Source organism: Pelodiscus sinensis, chromosome 15 (genome assembly GCF_049634645.1).
Source record: "Pelodiscus sinensis isolate JC-2024 chromosome 15, ASM4963464v1, whole genome shotgun sequence".
Classification (NCBI taxonomy): domain Eukaryota; kingdom Metazoa; phylum Chordata; order Testudines; family Trionychidae; genus Pelodiscus; species Pelodiscus sinensis.
In genome coordinates, this window is record NC_134725.1 from 882,894 (window position 1) to 909,444 (window position 26,551).

Here is a 26,551-nt window from a genome sequence, read left to right on the forward strand (position 1 = left end):
GGGGGTGGTGGTCGGGGGCTCCCTCCTAAGAGGGACTGAGCCATCCCTCTGCCGTCCAGACCTGGAATCTCGAGAGGTGTGCTGCTTACCAGGAGCTCGAATTCAGGATGTGACTGAGAGGCTTACCAAACTGATCAAACCTTCGGATTGCTACCCCTTCCTGCTTCTCCACGTGGGAACTAACGATACGGCCAAGAATGACCTTGAGAAGGTTACTGCAGATTATGTAGCGCTGGGAAGAAGGACCCAAGAATTCAGAGCGCAAGTGGTGTTCTCGTCCATCCTCCCTGTTGAAGTGAAAGGACTGGGCAGGGATCGTCGAATTGAGGACGTAAATGTGTTGTTGCGCAGGTGGTGTCGCAGAGAGGGCTTTGGTTTCTTCGACCATGGGACTCTGTTCCGGGCACAAGGATTGTTAGGAAGAGATGGGATCCACCTAACCAAGAGAGGAAGGAGCATCTTCGCAGGCAGGCTTGCAAACCTAGTGAGGAGGGCTTTAAACTAGGTTCGTCGGGGGACGGTGACCAAAACCCTGAGGGGAGTGGGAAAGTCGGATACCAGGAAGAAATGCAGAGAGGAAGGGGCAAGAAAGGAGGACCCCTGATTCGAATGGAGAAGATAGGGCTATCAACTGGTTATCTGAGGTGTTTGTACACTAATGCGAGAAGCCTGGGCAACAAACAGGAAGAACTGGAGGCCCTGGCCCAGTCCAAGAAATATGATTTAATTGGGATAACAGAGACTTGGTGGGATGACTCGCATGACTGGAGCGCTGTCATGGAAGGGTGACTGTTTAGGAAGAACAAGCAGGGGAGAAAAAGAGGAGGAGTTGCACTATACGTAAGAGAGCACTATGCTTGCTCTGAACTCCAGTATATAGAGGGAGAAAAACCTGTTGAGAGTCTATGGGTTAAGTTTAAAGGAGCAAACAACAGCAGTGATGTTGTGGTTGGTGTCTGCTACAGGCCACCAAATCAGGTGGATGAGGTAGATGAGGCTTTCTTTGGACAACTGAGCGAAGCTTCCAGATCGCAGGCCCTGGTTCTCCTGGGGGACTTTAATCACCCTGACATCTGTTGGGAAACCAATACGGCAGTACACAGGCAATCCAGGAAGTTTTTGGAGAATGTTGGGGATAACTTCTTGGTACAAGTGCTGAAGGAACTGACCAGGGGCCATGCGCAGCTTGACCTTCTGCTCACAAAGAGGGAGGAACTAATAGGGGAAGTGGAGGTGGGTGACAACCTGGGAAGCAGTGATCATGAGATGGTAGATTTCAAGATCCTGACCAAAGGAAGAAAAGAGAGTAGTAAAATACACACCTTGGACTTCAAAAAAGCAGATTTTGACTCCCTCAGAGATCAGGAAGGTGAAAGCGCAAGTGGAATTGCGACTGGCTAAGGATGTGAAGGATAACAAGAAAGGTTTCTACAGGCATGTTAACAAGAAGAAGGTGATCAGACAGGGTGTAGGGCCCCTACTGGATGAAGGAGGTAACCTAGTGACAGACGATGTGGGGAAAGCTGAAGTACTCAATGCTTTCTTTGCCTCTGTATTCACGGACAAGGTCAGCTCCCAGACAAATGGACTAGGCAACGCAGTATGGGAAGGAGGTGGACAGCCCGCGGTGGAGAAAGAAGAGGTTAAGAACTATTTAGAAAAGCTAAACGTACACAAATCCATGGGTCCGGATTTAATGCAACCGAGGGTACTGAGGGAGTTGGCAAATGTCATTGAGGAGCCTTCGGCCATTATCTTTGAAAAGTCGTGGCGATCGGGAGAAATCCCGGATGACTGGAAAAAGGCAAATATAGTGCCCATCTTCAAAAAAGGCAAGGACAATCCAGGGAACTATAGGCCGGTCAGTCTTCCCTCGGTTCCTGGAAAAATCATGGAAGGGATCCTTAAGGAATCCATTTTGAGGCACTTGGACGAGAGGAAAGTGATCAGGAATAGTCAGCATGGATTCACAAAGGGCAAGTCGTGCCTGACCAATCTGATTAGCTTCTATGATGAGGTAACTAGCTCTGTGGACATGGGGAACTCAGTGGATGTTATATACCTTGACTTTAGCAAGGCTTTTGATACGGTCTCCCACAATATTCTTGCCAGCAAGTTAAGGGAATGTGGATTGGATAAATGGATGGTAAGATGAATAGAAAGCTGGCTAGAAGGCCCGGGCCCAATGGGTCGATGTCAGGATGGCGGTCGGTTTCTAGCGGAGTGCCCCAAGGTTCGGTTCTAGGACCGGTTTTGTTCAATATCTTTATTAATGACCTGGATGAGGGGATGGATTGCACCCAAGAAGGCTAATGGCATATTAGGGAGCATTGCCAGCAGATCCAGAGAAGTGATTATTCCCCTTTATTCGGCGCTGGTGAGGCCACATCTGGAGTATTGTGTCCAGTTCTGGGCCCCCCACTGCAAAAAGGATGTGGACGCATTGGGAGAGAGTCCAGCGGAGGGACACCAACATGATTAGGGGGCTGGAGCATATGACCTATGAGGAGAGGCTGAGGGAGTTGGGTCTGTTTAGTCTGCAGAAGTGAAGAGTGAGGGGGGGATTTGATAGCAGCCTTCAACTTCCTGAAGGGAGGTTCCAAAGAGGATGGAGAGAGGCTGTTCTCAGTAGTGACAGATGGCAGAACAAGGAGCAATGGTCTCAAGTTGTGGTGAGAGAGGTCCAGGTTGGATATTAGGAAAAACTATTTCCCTAGGAGGGTGGTGAAGCACTGGAATGGGTTACCTAGGGAAGTAGTGGAGTCTCCATCCCTAGAAGTTTTGAAGTCTTGGCTTGACAAAGCCCTGGCTGGGTTGATTTATTTGGGATTGGTCCTGCCTAGAGCAGGGGGCTGGACTTGATGACCTCCTGAGGTCTCTTTCAGCTCTATGGTTCTATGATTCTATGATTCTAGTCACAGGGGGGTTCAGGGCGTGGAGAGCCCCATGCACTGAGCGAGCGCTCGGGAATCCACCCAGTCCCCACTGTCATAGTCCAGAAGGTATCTGACATTGGTGGTTTCTGCCAGGATCAGCATCCGGCGCATCGAAGGAGACTCCGCCGTTTACACACACACGGCTGGATTGCGGAACAGGGGCTCTGCAAGGAGGTCTGCTCCCTCGGTGGCCACAACGGACCTGGTCGCCGAGAACAGTTTCCAGGTCTGGAGGAGTTCCTGGTAGAACTCCGGCAACTCTGAGAGGTCTCGCGGAAGATTTCTCGTGTGGAGAAAAAAGGTCTGCCGGTCAGCAGAGGAAGGCGTGCACCAAAGTGCTCCACGCCAGACTACCTGCACTATAGAGGAGTCTCTGCAGGGCCTGGAGGTGGAAGGTCCGGACCTGGCTGCACATGCAGACCAGGCCCCGGCCCCCCCTCCTCCACGGGAAGACACAAGACCCCTGCAGAGAACCAGTGCAGTCCTGGCCAGAAGAACTCCAGGGCTATCATCTGGACCTCCGGGGCCGGGCTCAGGGTGTTGAGCCAGTGCCAGAGCATGGACAGGACCAGGTGGTTCAGCACCAGTGCCCTCCTGCGCAGGGAGAGACACTGGAGCAGTCCTGTCCATCTCTGCAGCTACTCACCCACCCTGTCCTCCAAACCCTGCCAGTTATTCGGCAGAGAAGGATGCGTGGCGGACAGAAAGACCCCGAGATAGAGCAGAGGACCCGTGCTCCACCTGATGGCCTGAAGCGCAGGTGGGAGGGAGTCTGCCTGCCACTCATGCCCGACCACCAGGCCAGAGCTCTTGACCCAGTTGACCCGGGCAGAGGAGGCCACCAAGTAGACCACTTGGCAGGCCTCCACCCGCGCCAGGTCGCCTGAGTCCTGGACCACGAGGAGCACGTCATCGGCGTACGCCGACAGGACCAGCCGCAGCTCCAGCTCTCGGAGCACCAACCCCGTCAACCTCCAACAAAGGAGACAGAGGAAGGGATCGATCGCCAGAGCGTACAGCTGGCCCGACAGTGGACACCCCTGACATACTCCCCGCCCGAAGCTGACCAGCTCGGTCAGGGTCCAGTTGAGCCTGGCCAAACATTCCGTGAGGGCGTACAACACCCGGAGAAAACCCACAAAACAGGGCCCGAAGCCGAAGACCTGCAGAGTGTCCAGGAGATACCTGTGGTCCATCCTGTCCAACGCCTTCTCCTGGTCCAGGGACAGGAGGACGAATGATTGACCGTCCCTACACCCGAATTCCAAGAGATCTCAGACCAAGTACAAATTATCGAAGATGCTACAGTCCGGGACGGCATAGGCCTGGTCAAGGTGGATCACATCCACCAGCATGGACCGCAGCCACAGCAAGATGGATTTTGCTATGACCTTGTAGTCCGTGCTGAGGAGTGAGATGGGATGCCAATTCCAAAGGTCGCGGAGGTCCCCCTTCTTTGGTAGCAAGGCGAGCATGGCTCGCCTGCATGACACGGGGAGGACCCCGCTCTCCAAGGGCTTGGCCCAGACGGTGACGAGGTCTGGGCCAAGGATGTCCCAGAACACACGGTAGAACTCCACGGTCAGCCCATCCATGCCCGGGGTTTTGTTGGTGGGCATGAGACGGAGGGCTTCCGAGAACTCGGCCAGAGTGAGAGGCACCTCTAGCCGGTCTTGGTCACCCACGCTGATGTTCTCTTGGCGCCATTCGGAAGCAGACCGGCTGCAGATCCTGCAGCCGGCTGGGAGTCCAGCGACGAGGATGCCGGGGGGGGGGGCGGGGGGGGGGGGGCACGGAATAGGGGCCTGATAACAATGGACAGAGGATTTGCAAGAAGGGAGACGTGGGGCGTACCCTCTCACAGGGACTGCTGCAGGAAGTCGAGAGCGGGCTGCGGCAAAGCTGCCTTCACCTCCTGGAATAGGCGCAGGGGGGTTCAGGGGGTGGAGACCCCAATGCGTTGAGCGAGCACTCGGGGATCCACCCAGTCCCCCCTGTCGTAGTCCAGGAGGTCTTCAACCTTGGTGGTTTCTGCCAGGATCAGCCTCCGGCTCACCGAGGGAAACTCTGCCACCTGCACGCAAGGCTGGATTGTGGAGCAGGGGCTCTGCTGGAGTAGTCAGTAGGATGTAACTAGACTTAGAAACCTCTATTTTGAGAATGGACAGGATCGCTGTAACAGCTTGTCAGAGGAGAGAGATTAGAAAATAGCGATTATTCATTCTTTTATAAATGTATTTCTCTGAAGAATACTTACTGGGGTGTGTAAGCCTGTAGGGCTAGGGGAGGGGTGCCTCCCCCTCGGGGTCAGTGGGTAGCCACTCCGCCTCACTACCCCCTGCTTAGTCTCTTGGGGAACTTTCCCAGCTCTACCGCCTGCCCTCCGCCACGTGCCCCTCCCCTTCTCGCTAGCACCCTCCTCCTCTGCATCCAGCTAAGCAGGGAGGAGTGGTTGGTGCCCCTTCCTCAGTTGCCCCTCCCTGAATCTAGTACCCTCCTCCCATCCGCCCCCCTTCCTTTCGCTGATGCCTTCCTCCACTGCCCGTTGCTTGGTGGTTCACCCTTGCCCCCTTCCCTGCCCTTTGTGCCTCCTTCCACCCCTCTCCCCATGATGATGGAGGCCCTTGCCCCTGTTGACCCCACAGTTCCCCCATTGCCACCAACCCCAAAAATTGCTGCAGCTGACCTCCCGACCCCCGGCCAGAGCTCCGCCACGGCCGACGCTTCATCAGATTCGGGAACAGCCTCCACCTCGGCTGGAAAACAGAGCCAGGGGAAGAAAAAGGACAAAGGCCCGGCCCGGAAGGCCAAACCCTCCATGGCCGAGGCCGCCCCACCCACTGCGGCCCCGCCATCTGCCACAGCCCCTCCTTCCCGTCGCTCCCCCCACCAGCTCTGGGGGCGATCCACCCACAGCCCCCAGAGTGTACGCCCAGGTGGCCGCTGCCACCCCCCCACATGCCGCCACATCATCTGCCCCGACTGCTGCCTCCAGTTCCATCCCGGGTGGCCGGGGCCCCTTCCACACCCTGACCAGGAGGCACAGTGTCCGCTGCCTCCTGGTCGCCGTCTCCAAGATGTATGACAAGGTCGTGTTCTTCCTTGCCTCAGAGGTCGCTGCCCAGGAGGTGGTGGAGAGGGGCCTGGTGGTAGGGGGCGTGCATGTGCCCCTCGATCCATTGGAGGACCTGGGCGTACGGGTGGTCCTTACCTCTGTCCCGCCCTTCCTCCCAAATGCCACCCTGCTACCTGCCCTCTCCACCCTGGGGCGGCTCATCTCCACCATCATCCCTCTCCCATTGGTCTGTAAGGACCCCGCCCTCTGCCACGTGCTGTCCTTCCGCCGGCAAGTGCAGCTCCAGATGCCGCCAGTGGCGCGTGGCAGTGCTAGAGGGGTCCTTCATGGTGCCCTACCGGGGGCCCTCTACCAGGTCCATTACTCAACGGGGGAGACCTGGTGCTTCCTCTGCCGGGCAATGGGGCACGTCTTGAGGGACTGCCCTTTGGCCCGGTCGGAAGAGGTGTCTGGGCCCCCCGGGGTCCGGAGGGCGCCGGCCCTAACGCCGCCGGCCCCCCTGGTAGTCCGGCCTTCACGGCTGCCCCTCCTCCAACTGACAGCTCTGCTCGGGAGCCAGAGGCACCCCCTCCGGCATGCCCGGGTGAGCAGGTGGGCTCCGCCTCCGTTCAAACGGTTTCTCCGGCTTCCAAGGAGGAGAGGGTGGTGTGGTGGCTGTTGGACAAGGGAGAGGGCTCCCCTCAGGGGGAGGTTTCCCTACCCCCCTCTCTCCTTCCCTTGCCTCATCTTCCCCCCCGAACAACAACTGCACCCCCTGGCCTCACCCCTGCTGACCAGCCCTCCACCTCAGAGGGCTGGACGCTCGTCCGGGGCAAGCACCGAGCCCGCGTTCCCCGGGCTGAATCTCCCCCCTCCTACGAGGAGGGTGGGAAGGCCCCCCTCCAAAAAATCCCGAGGGGCGCCAGTGCTGTCAAAAATACCCCCGGCGAGCAACAGCAGGAGGGGCCGGCTGAGGAAGCCGTGGCAGCGAGGGGGGATGATGCCATCCCACCTGCAGAGCCCATCCCAGAGGAGGCCTCGGCAGGAGCTCCCCCGGCCCCGGTACCAGCTGTGCCCTCCGTTGCCACCGCCAAGGTAATTGTTGCCTCATTGGCTGGCGGGGAAGGCTCCGGGGCTGTGGGAATGGAGCTTAGCTCCATCTTTGAGGAGATCGAGGCCCTGGGTCTGACCCCGCTCTCCCAGGGGGAGGACAACCCTCTGTCAGCGGGCCTCAGTCTGGGCAGCGACTCTGCTGCGCCGCCCCCTCTCCCCCCAACCCTATGCCCCAGGTGGCTGACCCCGTCCTCATTCTCGGGGCGCCCCTGCTGTTGTCCATTGGCCCAGCTGACTCGGGCGCTGCAGCTGAGGCTGCCGAGCCCTCAGGGGTGACAGCTGGCGCCGAGCAGCTGGGTCCCGGGCTTGAGGGCACCCCCTCTCCCACACCTGAGGCGGGGCGGTCATCTTCCCTCCCTGTTGGGGGCCCAGCAAAAACCATCACTCCAGCTGACGCCATGGCTGCAGACTTGTGCTCTGCTCAACTGTCTGAGCCTGGCTTCATCGCGGGCCCCCTTCCCACTCCTGCCCCCCTGGTTCCCGTTCAGGAGGCACCACAGCTTGGTGGCATAGACCCGGGGGACCTACCCCATGACCCTGCCCAAAGCTCTGGTCCCCTTCCCTGTCCCGATCCTCCCCTCACCCCCGTTCATGCCATTGGTCCCAATCCTGCCCTTTATGAACCTATATCTAGCCCCGAGTCCACACATCCATCGCCGCCGGAAAACTGGCAAGGTTTGGAGGCCAGGGTGGGTGAGCAGCTGCGGAGAGGGACAGGACTGCTCCATTGTCTCTCCCTTCAGGGGAGGGCGCTGGTGCTCAATCAGCTGGTCCTGTCTATGCTCTGGCACCGGCTCAACACCGGCCCCGGAGGTCCTGGCCAAGCTCCAGAGGATGGCCCTGGAGTTCTTTTGGCCAGGACTGCATTGAGTCTCTGCAGGGGTTCTATCGCTCCCCCTGGAGGAGGGGGGGGGGTCAGGGCCTGGTCTGCATGCGCAGCCAGGTCCGGACCTTCCACCTCCAGGCCCTGCAGAGACTCCTCTTTAGGGCCGGTAGTCCAGCATGGAGCACTTCGATACGACGGGCAGCTCTTTTTTATCCACCCGAGGGGTCTTCCATGAGACCTGTCAGAGCTGCTGGAGTTCTACCAGGGGAGGAAGGCATCAGTGAAAGGAAGGGGGGCGGATGGGAGGAGGGTACTAGATTCAGGGAGGGGCAACTGAGGAAGGGGCACCAACCACTCCTCCCTGCTTAGCTGGATGCAGAGGAGGAGGGTGCTAGCGAGAAGGGGAGGGGCACGTGGCGGAGGGCAGGCGGTAGAGCTGGGAAAGTTCCCCAAGAGACTAAGCAGGGGGTAGTGAGGCGGAGTGGCTACCCACTGACCCCGAGGGGGAGGCACCCCTCCCCTAGCCCTACAGGCTTACACACCCCAGTAAGTATTCTTCAGAGAAATACATTTATAAAAGAATGAATAATCGCTATTTTCTAATCTCTCTCCTCTGACAAGCTGTTACAGCGATCCTGTCCATTCTCAAAATAGAGGTTTCTAAGTCTAGTTACATCCTACTGACTACTCCAGTGTAGCCAGAAATTCTCTACGCACCTCTGCTTCAAGCAGTTTCTTTTTCATGCCTTCATTAGAGTCTTCCTGATTCTGTAATTTCTCCAACTCTTTCTCTGATCTCTCCTTTGCCTGACGAATATTCTGAAGAAGTTCAGTAGCCTCAGAGCTGGCTTTCACAGCCTAAAACAAAAGAAAACAATTAGTAAATATTAGTACTGTCACGCACACATTCTAACAGATGCAGGTACAGTATGATGGTAACCTCAGATGAGAAGATTACTCACCTTGAGCAGCAATTTACGTTTGAGATGAGCGTCCCTGTGGGTGCTCCACAGCAGGTGTCAGCGCATCCCAGCACTATCGACCAGAGTCTTTACAGCAGTGTCCAGGGGGGAGGAAGAGAGGGTAGTGGAGCACCCACAGAGACGCTCATCTCGAAGAACGTTGTTGGGATATGTAAAAATTAATAGGGGTCTGGGATTGCTATACACTGGTGGTTAAGGAGTTCAGCCACAGTATTACCCTTGAACATGTTTTTTCCCTTTGTTTCTACAGTCTGGAAAGACAGGTTAAGAGTCTGGCCAAAACAGGTATTATCCTTCCTGATGTATAAACATGCTCTTTCCCTTTGTTTCTGTAGCCTAGAAAAATCAGTAAGTATGCAGTTGCTCTTTGTTGTGTCTTTTACTTATACAGCACCAGTGGGGGTAAGATATTTTTAGGGTTACATCTCTTGTAATCTCTGTAACCTATTGATTTGGAAAGTTTGTGGTGTAGAAAAGTGTTGATTTAATTAGAAATTCTGTAAATAGTAATTAGGGGCGGGTATAATAATAATAATCACCTGCTTGTTAATATTCATTGTATGGGAGTTTCATTGTAAGGTTTTAGGGAAAGTAGTGATAGGCGTGTGAATTAACATACTAAAATAGATAAAAGAGTGTAAATGGCACCAGGTTGTTGCCACTCAGACGTTGTGTTGAATGTCCGAGGTAAACGTGAGTGGGCAATAAAGCAGTTCCGTTTACCCCAACCACTCCTGGGTCGCCTGTTTCTTCTCTAACATCCGTCAGTTACTGCTCAAGGTGAGTAACCTCCTATTTGAGAGCCATCCCTGTGGGTGCTCCACAGCAGGTGACTATAGAGCAACGTGCCTCATGTAGGTAGGGACTTCGGATCAGGTAAGTATGCTGTGAATAGAACAGTCTTGGCTACATTAGTTGTGGAAAGAGGACCCTGAGATCGTGCGTAGTGCTTGGCAATGTCTGGTCAGATGCCCACGTGGCAGCTGTGCATATGTCTGCAATGGGGACCTGTGAAGACAGGCCACGGATGTGGCCACTGCTCTGGTGGAATTAGCTCATACTGAGGTAGGTGGAATGCCTTGATTGTGCTCGTAGCATAATCGGATGCAGTCAGAAATCCCCAGGCTATGTCTAGACTACGGAGGTATCGCAGAAAAACTCCGCCACATCCAGGGAATGCATCTGCTCCTCTGATATTTTTTGCAGAAGAGCAGACATGCTCTTTCAGAAACCCCGTCATTCCATGAGGAAGAAGGGCTCTTCCGAAAGAGGAGGCTTTTCTGAAATTTGGCCCAGTGTAGATGGGCCAAATTTCAGAAAAGCCTCTTCAGAAAAAACTATCAGAAAAAGGTACGCGGAGCGCAATTTGCATACCTTTTTCCAAAAAAAAGCGGCAGTCTAGACATAGCCCCAACAGCAAACTCTCTGGGATGAAATGACTTTGCCCTTTTTGTGTTCTGCTACAGAAACAATTTCAGTGAAGATCAGAAAGGTTTTGTCCTATGTATATAAAAAGACAATGCCCTGCGAACATACGTGTGCATTGTTATTTTTAATTTATTAGCATGGCGTTTGGGTAAGAACACAGGAAAGTGAATCATTTGGTTTACATGGAATGATGGTAGAATTTTGGTAAGAATTTTGGGTGGGTATAGAGGGTTACTTGGTCCTTAAAGGTGGTATATAGGGGGTCCACCATTAGTGCCGCCACTTCTCCTACATGCCAAGCCGAAGTGATGGCAACCAAAAAGGCAGTCTTCATCGATAGATACAGCAGAGAGCATGTGGCCATGGGTTCAAAGGGCCATCTGGTACGAGCATTGAGAACAAGATGGAGGTCCCAAAGCTTGACTGTTGGAGTTATACCTAGGTAAAGAGCCTGCAGTCCTTTGAGGAATCGCTTTGTCATTGGGTGTGCAAATATGGTAGTGTCATCAATTTTGGTGTGGAAGGTCGTTATTGCCGCCAGGTGAACCTTGATAGAACTCATTGAGAGGTCAGATGGTTTCCAATGTAGCAGGTATTCAAGTATAAGTGCCGCATTGGGTGTGATCTTTCTTTCCACAGCCCAAGGAACAAAGCGTTTCCATTTTTGCGAGCATCTTTTTCGAGTGGAATTGGCCCTGCTGTGTAGTAGTACCCTCTGAACCAATTCCAAGCATTGTAGGTCTAAGTCAGAGAACCATTTAGGTACCAAGCTGTGGCTGTTGCGTTCAGTTGTGCGCCTATGAATTGTACTGATTGTGATGGGGTAAGAACTAACTTTGTTTTGTTTATTTGCAGTCCGAGTGCTTGAAAGCATGATATGGTTACAGCCGTGCAGCAATCTGAATCGTCTTCGGATCTTGCCTTGATAAGGCAGTCATCCAGGTAAGGAAAGATAATGATGTTTTGCTGCCTTAGGTAGGCAGTGACTACTGCCAACATTTTTTAAAACACTCTCGGAGCCATAGAAAGCTCACATGGCAGGACCATATATTGGTAACAATTGGAACCCAAGATAAAATGAAGAAAACGTCTGTGATAAGGGTGACTCGTAACATGAAAATAGGCATCCTGCAAGTTGAGGAATGAAAACCAGTCTCCCTGCTCCAGTGCTTGGATAATAGTGGCAAGTGTCACCATCTTGAATCTCTGTTTATTTACATATTTGTTGAGGGCTCTGAGATCTAGGATTGGATGCCGACCCCCATTTTTCTTCTGTGTGCGAAAGTAATGTGAATAGAACCCTCTTCCCCTATATTTGGAGGGGACAGGTTCTATGACACCTAATTGTATGAGGTGCTCAGCTGCCTGTTTTAAGATCGTGAGAGTGGTCCCTGAAGTGGGACAGGGTAGGTGCTTGGGTGTGGGGGGGGGGCAGAGGTAAAGGGAATAGTATATCCCGACCGAATCGTTTGTAGAACCCATTTATCTGATGTTGTATGTTGCCAGTTGTTGTAGAATGGTAGCAAATGGTGATGGAATAGTTTATGTGAAGATGGTGATCCTGGAGAGAGTGAGTGTGTTTTCAGGTCCTTGACAGGAGCCTCAAATCTGCTTATTTTGTTGAGGTGGTTGGTTCACCGAGTTCGACTGTGTATTTCTGCGCTGAGGTCTGTTACAACCACATTGATGCTGTTGTTGGTCTTGTCTTTGATGATATATATATTGTGGGTACCTTGGTCTAGGGTAAGGTTGGTATCTGTATTGTATCCTTCTAGGTGTAGGCGTGTGGATCCCTAAGGACCGAGGTGTGGTTCTAGAGTCCTTCGTTGGTCTCTGTTGAGAAGAGCTTTCCCTCCATCGAACGGAAGATCTTCCACCGTGGACTGTATTTCGCAGGGGAAAGTGGCAGAGTTGAGCCATGATGCCCGTCTCATGACTACAACGGTGGCTGTAGATCTTCTGGCCATGTCAGCAGCGTTGAGAGTCGCCTGCAAGGCTGCACGTGAAATTGTGATGGCCACGTAAAAGGACACCTTCCAAGAGAGGTGTAGTAGTGAACATGTTGCCAGGGGCTCAAATGGGGGACTGGTGAGCCTATTAAGGACTAGGTTAAGGTCCCACAGGGGCACATGTTGGCAGATAAAGCCTGTCCAGACCCTTTAGAAAACAGTGAACCATGGGATTCACAAAGAGCGACTTGCCTTGGGAACCCAAGTGAATAGCGGAGATAGCTGCTAGGTTGACCCTGACTGAAGAGGAGGACCAGGTTGAGGAGATAGTCCAGGACCAAGGGGACCAGAGCATCCATTGGGGAGAGCCCCCTCTGGGCAGTGCAGAGAGAAAACCGTTTCCACTTGGCCAAATATGTGGCTCTAGTAGGTGTTTTCCTGTTCCCCAACAGGACTGCCTGGACCCACTTGGAGCACTGATGCTGCAGCATTGTCAACCACAGAGCTTCCAGGCCATGAGGTTCAGGGATTGCAGGTTCAGATGGAAAAGCCTGCCATGATCCTGCGTTATCAGTTCCAGGTACATCGGGAGGGCAATTGGCCTCTCCACGGATAGACTCAGCAGGGACGTGAATCAGTGCTGCCTCAGCCACACTGGTGCTATCAGAATGAGGGAGGACCCGAATTCCCTGGCCCTTAGGATCACCTTGTGCACTAGAGGGAAGGGAAGAAACACATACAGCAGTCCCGGGGGCCAAGGGGTAAGGAGAGTGTCCCCCAGAGACCCCAGGCTGTGACCCATGAAAGAGCAGAAACAGGGGCACTTCCTGTTTCTGCGGGTCACAAACAGGTTCAGATGGGAAAACCCCCACCTCTGGAAGATGCCAAGGGCCATGTCTGCCCTGAGGGACCACTAATAACCCGAGAAGGACCTGCTGAGCCAGTCGGCCAGGCTGTTCTGGGTGCCCAGGAGATATGAAGTTACTGGGCAAATACCCTGCTAGATGCAAAATTCCCAGAGCAGGAGGACTTCATGACACAGGCGAGGGGAACAAGCACCACCCTGCTCGTTTATATAGAACACCACTGCCGTATTGTCAGATAGAACCAAAACCTCCCTGTTCCTCAGCCGGGGAAGGAACTCCTGACATGCAAGGAGCACTGCCTGCAGTTTCCTGATATTTATGTGAAGGGATAGCTCCTCCTGAAACCACATACCTTGTGTCCTCAGGTCCCTGATGTGAGCTCCCCATCTGGTGCCGGACGCATCCCTCACGAGCTGCAGTGATGGCAGGGGGCAGGAGGACAGCACACCCGTGCAGACCACCTCCTCTTGGAGCTAGCAGTTGAGAGAGACTAAGACATCTGCTGGTACTGTCACCACCATGGCCAATTGGTGGAAGCTTGGATTGTGCACCCAAGCTAGCCACAGCTGTAGGGGGTGAAGGCAGAGCCTGGCGTGCTGCACTACATATGTGCATGTGGCCATGAACCCAAGGAGCCTCATACAGTTCCTGACTGTGGTCATGGGAGAGGCCCACAGATGCAGGATGGATTCCTTGATGGCTAGGAACAGAGCTCTGGGCAGGGAGGCCGTCCGTGGCTACTGTAGAATCCAGCAGAGGGCCCACAAACTCTCTGTGTGGGTACCAGGATGGATGTGGCTTCGTTCAGAAGGAGACACAGGTCTAAAAATAGTACCTGAACTAGGGATATGTGCTCCAGCATTTGGGTAGGGGAGGGACCCCGAACCAACCAATCATCCAGGTAGGGGTAGACCTGAACCCTGTGCTTCCGAAGGAAGGTGGCCACTATGGCCATACATTTGGTAAAAAGCCATGGGGCCATAGAGAGGCCAAAAAGGAGTGTAGTGAATTGGTAGTGGTCCTGACCCACCATGAAATGGAGGAAACATCTGTGACAAGGGGCGATAGAGATGTGAAAGTGTCTTTTAGGTCAAGGGCAGCATACCAGTCTCCGAGACTGAGGGAGGGAATGATAGACACCAATGTCACCATCTTGAACTTTGTCTTGATGATGAAGGTGTTGAGATCCCTGAGGTCCAGGATTGGACGAAAGCCACCCTTGGCCTTGGAGACCAGGAAATAGCAGGAATAGAATCCCTTGCCCCTGAACTCCATAGGAACTACTTCCACCACTCCAGATCAAGGAGCTGCTGCACCTATTCACATAAGAGATGCTTGTGAGAGGGGTCCCTGAAGAGGGAGGGGGAAGGGGGTGGGAGGGGGGTTGTGAAAGGAAGGGGATAGAGTATCCATTTTCCACTGTGTCCAGGACCCAGCGTTCCGACGTTACAGACATCCAGGCACAGTGGAAGATGGATAAACAATTCAGGAAGGGAAGGGATGAGGTGGCAGCTGGTACACTGTTCTCGAGTGCACCTTCAAAATCCCTGGTGCAGCCCCTGGGACTTATTAGAGGGTCTCACCCCCTGATCTGATGATGAGCAGGAACGGCATCAGGTCAGGGACCCTGCTGGGAAGGGTGTGGCTGGTTCCTAGGATTATAGGAGTGCCTTTGCAGGGCAGGGGTATGTATTTAGTCCTTGAGACTGTGAAGATGGTTATCTGTCTGCTTGGAGAAGAGCTCAGCTCCTTCGAAAGGGAGGTCCTCTGAAGCATTTATCTGGAGTTCAGGAGGTACCCCGGAGACCTGAAGCCAGGAGCTACAGTGTAGGACCAGACCTGTAGCCATTGTGTAGGTTGCTGTGTCCTCTGAATTGAGGGCCACCTGCAGGGCTGTGCGTGAGACTACCCTGTCCTCCTCTGAAAGGGTCTTTAACTCATTGTGGGAGTCCTGCAGCACAAAGTCCCTGAACTTGTCCATAGCTGCCCAGGTGTTTTAGGCATAGCGGCTCAGGAGCACATGTTGGTTTGCTATCCTGAGCTGCAGCCTGCCAGAGACATAAGCCTTTCAGCCCAAGAGGTCCATCTTCTTCGCCTCTCTATTTTTGGGCATAGGGCCCGGCTGACCCTGCCATTCCCTGTGGTTCGCTGCTTGCACGACCAACGACCCTGGTGGCGGGTGGGAGAACAGGTATTCATGTCTCACCTGGGGGACAAAATATCTCCGCTCAACCCACTTGTCGGTTGGGGGGGGCGGGGGGGCAGATGCCGGGTTCTGCCAGAGTGACTTGGTGATCTTAGTCACCGTTTTGTTGAGTGGAGTGCCACTCTGGTAGGGGTGTCCCTTACTCCATTCATCTGAAGAAGTGGGTTGTGCCCACAAAAACTCATGATGCCATCTACATTTTTTGTCAGTGTCTAAGGTGCTGCAGGACTACTTGTTTTTTAAGTATTTTCAGTTACAGACTAACATGGCTACCCCTCTGAGGCATCCAGAATGTCCACAGTGGGGTCCGAGTCTTCCAACACCCACTTGGCCTGGATCCCCAGGCTCTGGGTGAGGCACTTGAACAAGTCCTGGTGCAACCTGGAATCCATCGAGGGCATGGATGGAATGGAGCCCCCGAGTGCCTCGTCTGGGGAGGAAGAGGATGACTCCTTCAATACCTACTCCCGCAATTCCTGGTGCTGCACTGGGTCCTGCAACACCACATATTGACCCAAGGCCACTGGCTGGGCAGGCTCAGTGACCTCATCCACGGACGGTCTTGGGGAGGGTTTTCAGGGGGCCTGGAAATGGCCAGAAGTCAGGTAGCAGGTCAAGGGTGTTGCTGAGGACAGGGCCCTAGGACCTGAGTATGTGGAGTCTGGTCTAGAGGGGCCCAGAATTTGGGCCTGATGGCAAACCCAGGGGGCCCAGAAAGGTCACTGCATCAGTGGTTGTCACTGGGGTGGCCATGATGGCTGTGGTGGCTGCGTGGGTACACTCTGGTGCCAGAAGTGGTGCCACGAATAAGAGTGGTGTTGTGACCGGGACCGGGACACACCTGCTGCAGAAAACACAGACTGCTTCAGAATCGGTGGAGTAATCTGAGGCCAACCAGGGCAGTGCTGATCCCATCGGTACCAGAGTGGTGGGCTGGGGCACGCCTGGCTATTGACTCCAGCTTCCCCTGGTGCTGGGGCAGAGGAGGTGGCACGGTTTGCGTCTCAACTGATGATGCTGGAACCCTCTGTACTGGGGAGGGTCAGGGAGACTGTGTGGAAGGCAGCAGTGTCAGTGGTGTCCTCTGGTGAGGCCTTGGTGCTGGCGCTGAGGTCCATGGTGCCAGAAGGCTGAGAGTCCTGGGCTCTCCCGATGCTGGATGGAGAAGCTGGGAATGACATGAGCTCAATGAGCTCTCTCATGGCCTCAAATGTGTCCAGAGTCAAGGGTCAGTCCACCTCCGCAAGATCCTCATCTGGGGTCACGGCATGGACTCAGCTTGTGCCCTAGGCATCGTGGCCACAGAGGCCATGTGCCCTGACTGCGGGTGTACTTTCAGTGCATGCCTCGATGGAGACCTGCCCCTGCTAAGTCTCCACTTCTTCTGAGGCATGGGGACTGGGAGCAGTGCTGAGTCACAGTACGCTGTGGTGCCAGAGAGGCACGTGAATGTCCTGGTGCTTCCCGCACAGAAGCTGGTGTGCTTCAGTGGTCAGTGCTGGATGAACAACTGCCTCCATAAGAAGTATCTGCAAGTGGGAGTCCCTCTCTTGCTTAGTTCAGGGTTTGAAACTTTGGCAAATCTTACAATTGCCCAGAAGATGGGCTTCACCAAGACACTTGAGGCAGGCTTTGTGGAGGTCCTCACAGGGCATCAGCTTCAAGCTCTTCACGCAGGGCTTGAAGCCTTGGGGCCCGGGCACACCCTGCACGGAGCGTTTGGGGATGCAAATGCAAACCCCTAACTATTTACAACATAACTATTTCTAACAACAATAACTAACAGCTATGAACCACTAACACTAAAACTAAACTAAAGTTTGAATGAGGGAAACTGGAAGAACCAACGAGAACTGCTAAGCACACTTGCTAAGCACACTTGCGAAGCAAGAAGAGCACATTCCAACAACTGTCACGGGTGGTCAGAAGGAACTGAGGGGGTGGAGGGCCAGCAGGGGTATATATTAGCTGATATAGTGGTACCACTTCAGGGGGCTCCCCCGCTGACCCAACAGGTACCACTGAGGGAAAAATCTTCCGACAACTCATGCACGCGGTATTTACTGGTAGTGCGCCCGGTGCTGGAGATGCCTGAAGTGTCATATGTGCTGAGGCAAGGTGCCATTGAGGCAGTCGGTGCCAGTATCACCATAGGGCACTGTTTTGGAGACGGGGTGTTATGTGGCACTGAGAAGGCGTGCTTCTTTGAAGGTCTCTTCCCTTTTATCAGTCTGGGGAACTTCCGCCACCTCAGTGCCTGGGTCAGAGACTGGCTGTTGAGATTTTTTCAGCATGATTAATTTGAGATGCAGCTCTCTCTGCAGGTTCGCACCTTCAGTTTGGAGCAGCAGTGATCCTCTTGAAGGACAGGAGACTCCCCCAGACATCTAAAACACTTAACGTGCACATCCAATAAGAGCATGGCGTCATTGCAGATGCTGCAGAGTTTAAATCAAGGGTCTGCAACCTATGTCTCTAGAGCCAAATATGGCTCAGGATGGAACCAAATATGGCTCTTGCATTCCCAAAATACACACACATTTTTAAATTAAAATGAAAAATTATTTCAAAATTTAAAATGCATAATTACATATATTCAGATGATTTTTTTGTCTATTTCACCTTTAACTGTTCATTTTAACAACCATCCATCCTCTCCACTCATTGAGGGTCATGTATATTCTCTTTTTATATGATTGGTCAAGAAATCTTTCCACCATCATACATGATGGTGAACTCTGTAACCCCCTAACAGTAAAAATGGCAGAGAGAAAGAGAGATGACGAGTACCAAAAGGAGTGGACAGACTTGTATGCATTTGTGGATAAGTCTGGATCTCCACACTGTCTCATTTATAGTGAGAGACTGTTCTCAAACAAACAAACAAACAAAAAAAGAATTTCATGACAGAACATGCAGCATTTGCTACAAAATACCCCGAGGGTGACACATGAAAAAAAGCCTGCGGGGAGCTGCAGGGAAAAATGAACATTGGACAAAATAGCCTGCTGACATGGTCAAAAAAAGGTGGGAGTTTAAACACCGCAAGTTTTGCGGGCTCATACAGCATTACCTGAGACGGCAAAGCCTTTCACTGACAGGGATTACTTGAAAAGAACATGCAAAAAATTGGTCATGAACTATTTGTCAAGTTTCACAACAAGGACAAAATCTTACAGAAAATTCAAGATATGGCATTATTGGCAAAAACAGTTCATCACAGAGCTGTGAAAATGGTCCATCAAATAGACAAGGAACAAATGCAAAATTTGAGTGCAGCTACTTATTTTTCATTTGCTTTGGACAAGACATCCGACATATGTGACATTAATCAGTTGTGTATTCTGGGATGATATAGTTGTGGAAATGCTGTGCATGAAGAAATTATTATTACTAATGAAAAATTAAACAAGGGGCAAAGACATCCTTAAAACTGTGATGAACTTTGTAAACGAGAAAAAAATACAGTCAGATAATCTTGTGTCTGTGTGTACAGACAGTGCACCTAGCATGGTTGGCAAATAGAGGGGATTCCGTACACTTGTCAGAACAGCTGAATCGCCCGCTTTTGAACTTTCATTGCATTGTGCATCAGAAGGCACTTTATGCACAATCTTGTGGAACCGAACTTGGAAGTGTAATGGCACTGGTCATTCGCATTGTCAATTGTATTCTTGCGCAAGCCCTTAATCGCTGTCAATTTCAGTCACTGGATTCCGAATACCCCGATCTACTAATCCACAGCAATATTCCCTGGTAATCTTGTGGCAAATTTTTGTCTCGTTTTGCCACCTGCATTAATGAGATTAAGTCATTTTTGGATATGAAGGGTGTCAAACACACCGAGCTTTTGGACTGTGATTGGTTGCACAAGTTTTACTATCTCGTTGACATTACCGGTCATTTGAGTGAGTTGGACCTTAAGCTACAAGGACAAGGAAATACAGTCCTAACTCTGCAGCAGGCAGTGTTTGGATTTGAGTCAAAATTGACTGTCTTCATCAAAGATCTTGAGACAGGCAGACTGGCACATTTCAAAAAATTATGACTGTTTCATGATTCGTATCAGAGAGAAAATCCAAATAACAGCCTTGATTTACAGCAGCTTGCAAGGGTTGTTTCTGAGCTTCTGATGGCATTCAAGTCTGGTTTTATTGAATTTTCATAGACTCATAGAACACTAGAAATGAAAGGGACCTCGAGAGATCATCGAGTCCAGTACCCTGCCCTCACGGAAGGACCAAGCACTATCTAGATCATCCCTGACAGGTGTCTGTCTAACCTGTGTTAGAGAAAAGAAACTGCCCCCCCAGTAAAAAAGTTTGGCCAGGCCGCTCTTGCTATAGTGGGCTGCAGGACTCCTTGAGAGAAACCAGCCGCACCCTTCCTGCATACCATTGCCTTTAGAAAAAGGGAAGGTGTGAAAAGGGGAAAATAGCCTCAGACTCTCCCACCCGTCACCTTGGCGTGAGAACTGCGGGGCTTACCTGGTCACAGTTTCGGCCCAACCCCTGGGACACAGACCCCCCCCCCCCCACTTGGTGACCATTGGGCCATATATGGTAATATGCAAGCACGGGAAAGCAATGTGCAGATTTGGGGATAAATACCCATGGCACAGTTCGCTCTAGGAGGTCTTCGCAACACACGTACCACCGTGCGTGTGCCTTCTCGTGTACTTCAAAGCGCTGCCGCCCTGATCAACCGACCAGCCACCTCCCCCGACTCTCGGGCGTAACCAAGGCCTTCACAACCGAACTGATATCTGTGAAATGTTCCGTGTGCTGTGTAAGTTGGTATGTATGATTTGATTTGTCCTTGTTGTATAAGCTTAGTGTTGTAGTTGTTTTTGGGTAGTACATAGAGTTTGTAGTTATCACTGTTATTTAATTAGTGTAGCTGGATATTTTAAGATTAGAGACTATTCCCCTTGCCGTTCCCATCCTTATATCTTTGACACGTTTAACTAGAAGCCATAGAATAAATATAATAAATACTGTAAATTCATTATTAACACGGTCTATTAAAAATCTTAGAATAAATACTATAAATTCATCACTGTCATAAATAAATATTTTTTATTCGATAAAACTGTCCACCTGGTTCTGTCCTTCCCCCCTTGGGTATGCATCATCGGACCTGTGATTCTCGTCACATGGCGTCACGAACAGGATGCACGTGGGAAGATAGAACTAATTTAACCCCGGAAGATTTACTCTTCCATGCCCAATATCACCAAATCACCAACACAGGTGACAGCATACTGGAACACCTGAGTGTCGCTACTGGGGATCAAAAATGGGAGGTACGCCTTGATGGCCCGTCACTGGGTTGCATCCTCCGCACACACCCCACTAGTCGCTTTTTCCCGTTGCTGGAGGAAAAGCAGGTAAAACTAGCAGGGCTTAAAAAGCCACTAGATCCAGCAGCGACCCCCCGTCATGCCCTTAAGGCTATGGAGGCCTGCATAAAAAAGGCAGGAGCCTCTGTCTCTCCCTCGACATTCTACCCCGACTTAGAGACTGGGGGCCGAGCACACACCTTAGCCACCAACGTAGCTGCCACCCTCATAAACGCGCGAACGCGCCATAAGTTAAAACCTGATACTTATGAACCTCACCACCTTTTAGGAGCACTATACGGCCAGTTCATAACCGCACTGCGCCTAATAGACCAGTACGAAGTTACTGCACGAACAGTCACACAGCAAATGTGCCCCACAAACAGCGCTAGAGCTGGTGGCACACAAAACCCCGTTGAGGAACCAAAACCACCTTTACCCGAACCATCCCCCCCCCCGTATCCGTCCGCCCCACTCCTGCCCGAAAAATCTCCCGCCCCCACCGAAGAAGATAACCGGCCCCTGGAGGTTTGCCCCGTGGTGGTCACCAAGCACCTGGTGGACCAACAAGGTAACACCACGACTCAATCCGTCTCCCGCACCCGCACTGCAGCGGAAAGGAGGGAACTGGCTGAAGCCACCCGTAGAAGCCCCGGAGAACCGGTAGTCATTTGGTTGGGGCGCGTCTCTTTAGAAAATGGTAGCGAAATTGTAGACTCGGAGTAGTGCACCTATTTGGTGCACAACGCCAGTTGGCATGGCGGGGCAGGAAACCCCATCATCGTCCAACGCAATAATGTTTGGCCAATCCCTCTCCCCTCTGTGATCACCCAGCTCATTGGCACCACGCTAGCCTCATTTAACATCCCTCGTGGAGCTGTAAAAGCTCCACAAGATCTAATGTATGGAGTAGCTGGACTCTCTATAGTTGTTTCGAGTCCTGCAAGGCACCCCCTCAACCTGACACCGGCCCAACAGACTGGGGGGCAGCCACATAGATTTGTCAATGACATCTCACAAATCCCGGTTGCGGGAATAGTAATAGATGCAGTTTGTGAGGTCACAGGGCATCCAGATGCTGGCCAAATAATGTGGTTACGCACTGTTGTTGACCAACCATTAACTAGCTTGTACATCATAATAGATAAGATCCACATTCTGACCCACCAATCCGAACCATCAGCAGGAGCGGTAGCTGCCGTAACTTCAGGACCCCACCCCCGGCCCCAAGGGAGAAAAACGTACCCTGAACGCACCCCCCCAAGAGAGGGCCGTGTTTGGTTTCCTGCTTAACAGCGGGCTTACCAAAGAGGAGGTTAGGAGACTCTCGACCCCCGAACAACTCCTCTTAGCAAAAGCAAAGGGCTTCAAGCCATGTGGCAATGAAAGCGAACTCCTGAACACCCAGCCAAAAAACGAGTAGCGGCCGCATACCATCAGGCGGCCGCCCCAGATGACGATCTAAGGCCATTCGCCACCCTTATAGTTGAGCGGAACCCGGTTCTTACTAGACACCGGCGCACAAGTATCCATAGTCACCCCCTCAACACCGCATAAAAAACTAGGGAGGAAGCTGTGGGTTTAAGGCCTAAACCAAGCCGCCCAAGCGGAGCTTGTAGAAATTAAAATCACTCACAATGGGAGGGTGCACTGAGTCAAAGCCCTGGTAGGAGGCCAGAACTTGCTTGGCGTGGGGGAGCTAAAACGACTTGACTTAAAAGACCAAGTATTGTCAGCGCTACCTAACTGCCTGACCTCCCAGCCTTTAGCCCACTCCCCTACGCTAGTCAGTCCCGCACAATGGAAACACCAGCACATTCCCACCCACCCCCGATGGCGTCGGCCAAATCCGAATGCTAATAAACAACCTCATGGCCGAGGGAAAGCTACGAGAAGTTAGCGGTAGCAAATATCTTTCAGCAGGCTGGGGTATACCTAAACCGAATCGTCCTAGAGACGACCCCCATATACCACCTGGTCATAGATTACCGCCGAGCAAATGACCACGTAGAATCTGTGCCGTTTACATCCCCTCACTCACTACCGGAACTCCTGGCCATTGTGAGCAACAAGATGTTTGTGTGGGGGGCTACACTGGACCTGAAAGACATGTTCTACCAGGTCCCTATGGTAGATGAAAAGGGGGTGCTTAATTTTTCTTTCGGGGGCCGCATGTTTAATTGGCTAGTTTGCCCCCAAGGGTACAGAAACTCACCCGCTGTCTGTAGTGCTCACCTACAGCGCACTCTCGACAAGATCATCCCTCACGAGGGTTCACGCATCCTCAGCTATGTCGATGACATTTTGGTTATCGGCAGTGCAAAAGACACCACACAGGTCACCCTTATCGCTGTATGGGATGCCCTACAGCACGATGGGTGGGTTGTGAACGAGGGAAAAAGCCAAAGGGATGTAGCGACCACATTTACCTTTCTAGGCATCACGATCTCCCCCCAGACAATTTCCCCCAAATTGGATAATGAGTCACCCCTCGGGAAGTGGACCCTTAACCCCCCCCAAAACAAGCGCGAGTTACAAGCACTGTTGGGGGTGCTTAATTACTACCGCCACTTTGTGAGTCCAAAATGCGCTTCAGCCCTAGACACGCTACAGCTGCTAGTCCGAAAACGCGCTCCCTTTTCCTGGGGCGAGGAGCACCGTCAGGCTCTGCATGTGTTAGCGCAAGCCACGGAAACCCCTCCTCCCCTAAGTCGTTATGACCCGGAGGTGCAATTGTCGGTAGCAGTCAATTGGACAAATAGTCACTTCATTCTAGAGGTCTGCCAGGAGGATGCGGTAGTTTACCAAGAAATGCACCGTATCCAAGGGCCAGAACACCGGTATGGTCCCCATGGGAAACTGCTGCTTGCCCTCAAGTATGCAGAACCCTGGGCGAGGAGTTGTTGGGGAATCCTGCGGGCCCCTGGGTTGTTAGCCCTCCAATGGTTAGATGATGTACCCCCTTATGATTTCGGGGGCATGGATAAAACGTGGTCTGACCTTTGGTGCCGAGCCAGGTACTGCTGGAGCCACTGGAATCACCACGATGACTTGTGTCAAGCCCATGATGATTAAAACAGACCCGCCTTTATCGGCATTTTGGGTGACCCCTGGCTTGTAACCGATGGCAGTACAAAAGGCTCAGACAAGGCTGGCATGTATTGCACCAAATGCGAACACCTGGAAGTAAGGGTCCTAGCCCCTGGCATGGGAGCACAAAAGGCAGAAGCCGAGGCATTCGCAATCGGAATCAACCATGCCATTAAGACCCACCCCCCTACCGAGCCCCTCATTATGGGCGTTGATTCCAAGTATGTTTACATGCTAGCCACTGGGGCTGGGACCCCCCAGAAAGACCCAGAATTTTGGGAACCCTTACTTACCATGGCCCGTCAGCGTTATCGGTGCTGCTTTATAGTCCACTGCCCCTCACACAAACCAGATACACATTGGGCCCACGCCTTTTTAGATTCTAGGTCGCAGGAGGCTAGTGTAAGCACTGTCAGTGCTACGATCCCCAATGATGACAAAGGCGAGCCTCCTAGCACTGAACCCCTGGACATCTGGCTCCACTAAAAGTGGGGACACTTTAGCACAGACAAAAACTACCACCGTTATAATCGCGCCTGCTTAGGTCCTCCTGATCTCACAGTCACTAGCTGGAGGCAAGCGGCGTGCCAGTGTCCAAAATGCCAGGAGCATAAACACATGGGTACAGTATCCCATTGTGCGGGGGCTTTTTCCGCTGAAAAGTTTGTACCAGGTCAGGTGTGGCAAGTTGATTTCATTGGACCCCTTCCCGGCGCCAAGCAGTACCCAAAGGGCGCTGTGGTTGTAGATCTTGGGTCCCGCCAAACGTGGTGCAAGCCTTTACGCCGCGCCACGGCCAGCACGCTCACTAATGCCTTGCTGGAGCTCTTGGCTGCCTGGGGAGTGCCCAGACAAGTGCAAACTGATGGGGGCCCCCCGTTCCAGTCAAATGCACTACAGCAGTTTTTCCTACAGTTTAACGTCACTCACCATGTCCACTTGCAGTATCATCCCCAAAGTAATGGCGTGGTGGAGCGTAAAATCGGAATCCTAAAGACTACCCTCTGCATTTCCTTGAAAGGAAGTGACTTTAAGAGCTGGCATCTCTACCTACAGCCTACGCTAATTAACCTTAATGAGCAGTGCAGCCGGTGGCCGGACCTTAAGGCCCAGCCTCAAGGGCCATGGACACCCCAATTCAAAGCAGATGACCCAGTATGGATCTGCATCCCTGCCCACGATGGAAAACGGCATCCACAGCAGGCCGTCATCCAGGGTCCCGCCAAGTACCCCAATACGTATTGGGTGCTGGTTAGTGACTCTGGGTGCCACCTGCTGGCCCACCATAACTGCTTAAGCAGACGCAACTAACTGACTTGGGCCAGTTCCATGGTAACTGAGCCACCGTGTGTTTTATCATAGATGCTGTTCACGACCCTACCATCCGGAGAGGGCCAGAAAAGTGTCACCAACACCATGGAGCTTTGGGCCACTGCATATGCACCTCACCGACTGCATCGTCTGCACCCGCCCCATACTTTCAGCCGCTGACACGCCGTTTTTAGTCCGGCCCATTTTCCTAAATATGTCGGACCTGCTTAACGGGACCGACTGGGGCTTGGATACGCGCCGATAGCTGCGCCCTATTTCCCGGGCTCCCACCCTTACCACCCTCTCGATTCACCCCACCTTAGCCCCACCAGGCATGTTCTGTTGGGAGTTCCCTCCCCCAGTGGTAGCTTCATTTCGTTGCCCTGAAGATCCTAAGCACCAGCCTGTTTTTGTTGGTAATCAGTCAGGCTGCACCTGGATCCTTAGTCCGTATGGACTATTTAACAGCTCCGGCAGTAACGTCACCTCTCAGTTTGTTAATGTCCCGAACCACAGTTTCCCACCCAACCTTACTTCCATTGCCTTTATTTCCCCTGAGGAAAACGCCTCATGGGCATATCCCTTTATCTCCGCTAACGCCATATTTAGGGAACTTGTTAACCTGTCTATTTCTTGCATTCATACGGAAACCAACGGCCACGAATACGGCAACCCGGTTCCCATTCCCTGGTATTGGGGCAATGAGGACGAGTACGACCTCACTACCTTTCTAATGGACCACCAAAAGCCAAACACACCGACTTTTTCGAAGCTCAATGCACTCTGCCCTGGACACGTCTGCATTTGCGACAACCAAGCCCACGCAACCCTTCCTGCACACGCCATAGGATGCTGCACCCTTGGCTACGTCCAAATTGAGGGAGGAGGCATCTACTCCTACGCGAGAGACGAAAATCCCCGCTTCACCCATCGACAAAAACGCGGAGCTTGGGACATTTGGAAGTCAATTGAGGGCTGGTTTAGTAAAACCGCACAGGCTGTGGTCACATTTAACCCCGTAGGCAATTTGATTTTGCAAGAGGAAGTTCGAGCCCTTGGCATTAGCATTGAAAGATTTGGTAATAAGACTGCTACTGCCTTACTTATTACTAATCAAAAGGTAGAAGAAATGCGCGTGTATGTAATGCAAAACCGTTTAGCTTTAGATTATTTGTTGTTAAAGGAATCTGGGTTTTGTCGTTGGTAAGGCAACAGCTACCCTCAGTTTGCAGGTAAATGTTGTATGGAAATTAAAACTATTGAGCAAAATGTAACACAGATTATTGATGATATCGAGGAGGTTGCTAAGAAGGCCAGAGAGTCTGTTTCTTGGTGGGAGAACATATTCGGCTGGGTCCCTTCCATATTTGGCCTTGGGGGATTAAGACAGTTTTTCTGGACCCTTTGTGTTATATTGCTGGCTGTTAGCTTTGTGCTGTGCTTGGTT

The 26,551-nt window shown here is 52.2% G+C and overlaps 1 protein-coding gene across 1 annotated transcript in view; it reads right to left on the bottom strand.

Moving 5' to 3' along the window:
* The window catches only part of LOC102451575 (citron rho-interacting kinase-like), a 358,679-nt gene that overhangs the window by 273,447 nt on the left and 58,681 nt on the right, over positions 1-26,551 (bottom strand). The window contains exon 8 of the mRNA XM_075897800.1: positions 8,648-8,788. Coding sequence (XP_075753915.1) covers positions 8,648-8,788 — 141 coding nt within the window. The remainder of the gene's footprint in view (positions 1-8,647; positions 8,789-26,551) is intronic.